This window comes from Sinocyclocheilus anshuiensis, unplaced genomic scaffold (genome assembly GCF_001515605.1).
Source record: "Sinocyclocheilus anshuiensis isolate Anshui unplaced genomic scaffold, SAMN03320099.WGS_v1.1 scaffold258, whole genome shotgun sequence".
Taxonomy (NCBI): Eukaryota; Metazoa; Chordata; class Actinopteri; order Cypriniformes; family Cyprinidae; genus Sinocyclocheilus; species Sinocyclocheilus anshuiensis.
In genome coordinates this window covers 252,155-257,303 of record NW_015547636.1, presented here as the reverse complement: position 1 = coordinate 257,303, position 5,149 = coordinate 252,155, and the positions used below count along the sequence as shown (strand labels likewise).

General features: G+C 36.1%; 1 protein-coding gene across 1 annotated transcript in view; it reads left to right on the top strand.

The window, feature by feature from the left end:
• The window catches only part of LOC107701808 (FYVE, RhoGEF and PH domain-containing protein 1-like), a 16,642-nt gene that overhangs the window by 7,851 nt on the left and 3,642 nt on the right, over window positions 1-5,149 (top strand). The window contains exons 5-14 of the mRNA XM_016503918.1: window positions 441-579; window positions 783-841; window positions 1,698-1,844; window positions 1,953-2,045; window positions 2,136-2,215; window positions 2,410-2,440; window positions 2,534-2,635; window positions 3,846-3,974; window positions 4,050-4,208; window positions 4,300-4,446. Coding sequence (XP_016359404.1) covers window positions 441-579; window positions 783-841; window positions 1,698-1,844; window positions 1,953-2,045; window positions 2,136-2,215; window positions 2,410-2,440; window positions 2,534-2,635; window positions 3,846-3,974; window positions 4,050-4,208; window positions 4,300-4,446 — 1,086 coding nt within the window. The remainder of the gene's footprint in view (window positions 1-440; window positions 580-782; window positions 842-1,697; window positions 1,845-1,952; window positions 2,046-2,135; window positions 2,216-2,409; window positions 2,441-2,533; window positions 2,636-3,845; window positions 3,975-4,049; window positions 4,209-4,299; window positions 4,447-5,149) is intronic.

Below are 5,149 nucleotides of genomic sequence, written 5' to 3'. Positions count from 1 at the left end.
AATAAAATAATAATAAATGATTATATATATATATACTTTAATAATATATTTTGATAATATATATTTTAATAATAATTATCTATCTGTCTGTCTGCACACACACACACACACTTTCATAATACTCATGTCATGTGTATAATATATCATGTCTTATATATTTTAATGAAAGCAAAAATAAAAAGCAAAATCTCACACACACACACACACACACACACACACAGACATAGATTATATTATACTTCAATAATAATATTTACATATATAATACATATAATCATGTGCACAGATGAATTTTGCACAGTAAATGTAGTAAATGCAGTCAGTCTCGATTTCATATCTTTAAAGTATCTGCTTTTGCAAATATTCCGAATTTGTGTGTGGGAATGGACCGGTGCATGGTTTGTTTTTGCTCATCGGATGATTTTGGGTGTGTTTTGCAGAAAGAGGAGATGTGTGGGAATCTTACCTTACAGCACCACATGTTGGAGCCTGTGCAGAGGATCCCTCGCTACGAGCTCCTGCTCAAAGACTATCTGCACCGCCTGCCAGAGGACGCAGATGACTTCAAAGACGCTCAGAGTGAGTGCAGAGCAGCGGAACGCTCAAATGGGCCTTATCTCCTCCACTGACCGCAGCAGCCCACTTTCTGTTTCATTTCAGCTATTGGTGCATGTGCCTGGAAATATTGCAGTGAAAAGTTTCATGCAAGGTTAACAGGCCAAGATAAAAGGCAAAATGGAAAAATGACTCTTTGTGAATATCAAGTCCTTTATCCTTTACAGAATCTCTGGAGCTGATCGCCACAGCAGCAGAACATTCAAACGCTGCCATCAGGAAAATGGTGAGTGCAGTTTCAGATGAACCACACACACTCCATCTGGGGTGAAAAGCAACACTGCCACTTATAACATCCCTTTGTAATTAAGCATGGTTGCCTCTTTAATGTGAGGTCTGTTGTGAAAGTCTCTCATTTGAATCTGTTAATTGCTTATGTTTTTATTATCTACATTTTGAGACACGAGACACCTCCCTCCAAGTAGACCTGACCTAAAACAGACAACGTCAAATCTGGCGTTTTTATCATCACTCAAAACAAGGTCATAACCATGCCATAACAAAGTCTAATTCTAGTTGTGAAGAAATCAATTTGAATTATTTGCAAGTAATATTTTAAAATAAAATATGCACACATTCACTCTTCTTTGTGTGCTTAATATTTCGAAAGCACTAAACATTTCTTGTTTTGTCACATTGAGTTATGAATTACACGAATCATGTACTGTAAACGATAGCATATTTTCAATTCAAAATGACAAAATTTCAGTAGTTTTGCATAATTGGATATATACAATATTAAATAATTATTATTTATTATAAAACTTTAATAAGATATAGCCTACTGTAGCGATATGTATAATATATCATGTGTTTAAAATTATTATTTTTTTTAATATTACTAACATTAAAATATTACTAAAGTATATATTAAAATTATATAAAAATAACAATTTAAATATATATATATAGTTTTTTAGAATATATATAACTAGAATATATTATTTCTAAAGCTAGTATATGTGTGTATATGAATATCAAAAATAACAAATATTGGTGGGGACAATTTGGCCATTTCTTTGGCCATTACTTGAATGAAATGACAAATGTTTCTACAAACGTGTGAATGTTTTGTCCCTCAGGAGCGCATGAGAAAGCTGTTGAAAGTGTACGAGTTGCTCGGTGGAGAAGAGGACATTGTTAACCCGACTAATGAGCTCATTAAAGAGGGACACATCCTGAAACTGTCAGCTAAAAATGGGACATCACAGGATAGATACCTCATTCTGGTGAGTCAAAGACAAACATAAATGACATAAATCATACCTTCAAATGTTTTTTTCTTAGTAAAATTGTTGCTAAATCATGCACGTTTAACTTTGCTCGTCTCTCTTAAGTTCAATGACAGGTTGTTGTACTGCGTTCCCAAACTGAGGCTGATTGGACAGAAGTTTGGAGTGCGAGCGCGGATTGACGTTGACGGCATGGAGGTTCAGCATGTTTTTATCTTGTTTACAGCATAAAACTCAAAATAAATCTGCTGTTATCAAATGGCTGATTCACTCTGCATTGCTTCACAGCTGAAGGAGACCAGCAGCATGAACGTACCGCGAACATTTCTGGTTTCGGGAAAACAACGTTCACTAGAACTGCAAGCAAGGTACGGCTGAGGGAATGTGCTTCGTCTGCTTTAAAAATAAAATCTGAGGTTGATTGACAACCACAGAAATGTTGTCCGAGCTTTTGGGCATTAGGAGAAAATACCCAAGATAAGCATATGAGCCACTGAAAAACAAGAGAAATATGTGCGGCTTTTGGCATTTTTAAAACGTTTGCCGTTTTCATTTTCACCAGGACGGAAGAGGAGAAGAGAGATTGGATTCAGGTGAGCTTTTCTTCATCATATCACAGGTTCTCATATCTCTCGACTATAACACTCCTGCTTACATTATTCTCATTTTTGTTCACTTTCTCACAGGCGATCCAGGCCACTATACAGAGACATGAACAGACGCTGGAGACCTTCCGCATGCTCAACTGCTCGTTTCGGGAGGAGGACTTCACTCCTCCAAACTCTCCGGTTAGTTTTATCTTAACACTCGCAGTGTTGTTACCTAAAGCTAACAGTAAAACTATTTAAAATCATTTTTGTTCATTAAAATAAAGCTGAAAGATAAATAACAAATGAAAAATGTAACTTAAAATTTTTTTTTAATGTTGCCTTGGCAACCAAATGAAATTTTAAGTTGAAGTACTAAAATTACTAACACTGAAATCCCAAAAAATAAAAGCTAAATAGAAATATTAAAATAATGAAAACAATTACTAAAACTAATATTAAAATTAAAACTGAAAAATAAAAGCCAATTCAAAATATTTATAAGTACTCGAATAATATATAAATTATACTAAAATAAATCATATCCAGGCCTCATTCAGATTTTTTATGGGAAAAATAAAATGCAGTCTCTATCAGGGATTTTCAAACTTGGGTCCAGAGACCTCTATTAAATTCAAATATGTTAATAAAATAATATAGTTTTAAAATATAATACATTTTTTAATTAATTAATTAAAAATGATAATTTGTATATCTATGGTGCTCTGCAGGGATATGTATACATATATGTTGTACATTAAAAAAAAAAAAAAACTTATGTTACTAACATATATTGAAATAATACTAAAGCATATATTCGAATATATAAAATAACAATTTATTTTAAATATATATATTTTTATATATAATATGTTACAATACAGTTTTTTTAAATTAATTAATTAACAATTGTCATTTCTTTCTGTTTTCTAAACACTGGTTGTAAATCATGATATTAATCAAATCAAAAAAAGATGTCAACTTAATAGCAAGTATATTATATATACTAAATAATTCAAATATTTTCCAGATAATATTTTACACATAATTCCACAGTTTAAATGGGTCTTCATACATGAAAATATATAGCATTTATATTTCATGAAAGCATTGACATAAATTTGGGCATCTGTGGCATCAAAATGTTTAAAAACCCCTGATCTGTATGAATAACTACAAAATATAGTGGCTCCAAAAATCTTTTGATGCTCAAGCCACATTTAAAAATGCATGAATGTCATTGCATTAGTTAGCAAAATATCAAACCAAGTGGCATTTAATCACATTACTTTTAAAAGCAAACACCTTTTATGATAACTAGCTCAAATGCAATGACATTTTAACCCACGTTTTAGCTGTGGCTTAGGTTTTGTGGCCACTGCAATATTCTCTGACCGCTCTTTGTTTTCAGAATTGCACAGAGCTTGGAAAGCGAGCGCCGACTCCAATCCGGGAGAAAGAGGTCACGCTGTGCATGAAGTGTCAGGAGCCTTTCAACTCTATTACCAAAAGACGGCATCACTGCAAAGCCTGTGGACATGTATGTTACACCACACCTGTGTTTTCTGACATGCTCTTTGACGCAGTGGGCTGACGTGGGTCTTCTTGATTTCAGGTGGTGTGTGGGAAGTGTTCGGAGTTCCGTGCCCGTCTGTTGTACGATAACAACCGAGCCAACCGCGTGTGTATAGACTGCTACACCACGCTAGTGGGAGTGCCGCCCTCTCCGGCCAGTCTGAGCAACAGCACACAGAGACGCCGCTCCATTCTAGAGGTTTGATGGCAGATTTAAACCCATGACATCTGGCAACCCAAAGTGTGAAAGCTAGTGGTGGTCTATATTTTTTCACCTCTTTTTCCTGCAGAAACAAGCCTCAGTGGCAGCTGAGAACAGCGTGTTGTGTAGTTTCCTTCATCATATGGAGAAAGGAAGTGGACGTGGGTGGCAGAAGGCCTGGTTTGTCATCCCTGACAATGAGCCACTGGTGCTGTATATCTATGGTGCTCCGCAGGTAAGACGATCAGATGGGGCTGCATCAACTAATCCTCATGTTTATACACGATAGCACGTAAATGTGTTATTGCAAAATATGGATGCGAGTTCATAGTTCTGCATTTTTGACAAATTTAAACTACTGCATCACTGTGATACCATTTACACCTGGTGTTAATATCTGTTTTATGAAACTGATAGTTCCGGTCCTTGATTCTGATTGGTTGAGCCGCGTCTTACTACGTATATGGAATAACCGTTGTATAAAAGCAATAAGCCCCGTGAAGCCGTGGTTTACAGTGAATTTATAACAGCTAAGGGGGTTTTACAACGCCCCTTAGCTGTTATAAATTCACTGTAAATCACAGCTTCTTGGGGCTTATTGCTTTATTGTGCTTCAGGCTCTCCTGATGCACCTTAGACCAGTGTTTCCCAACCGGGGTGCCGTCTGTCGAGAGCAGGGGTGCCGTGTAAATTGCTAAAATGTTCAAAAAAGCATCTATTATATAATATCCATTTCTGATGTCGCCAATAATTAGAGATGCACCGAAATTTCGGCTGCCGAAAATTAGTTCACCGCTCAGGTTTCACTTCCACGTGGTGTGACCCTATGGTTGTGATGCTCTGCGTATTATCCGGTATCCCGCTCGATGCGTGTGCGCTCCGCTCAGTCGCTCCACTCGTATACCGTTCATGCTCATCGGAACAGCAAAGTCCACTCG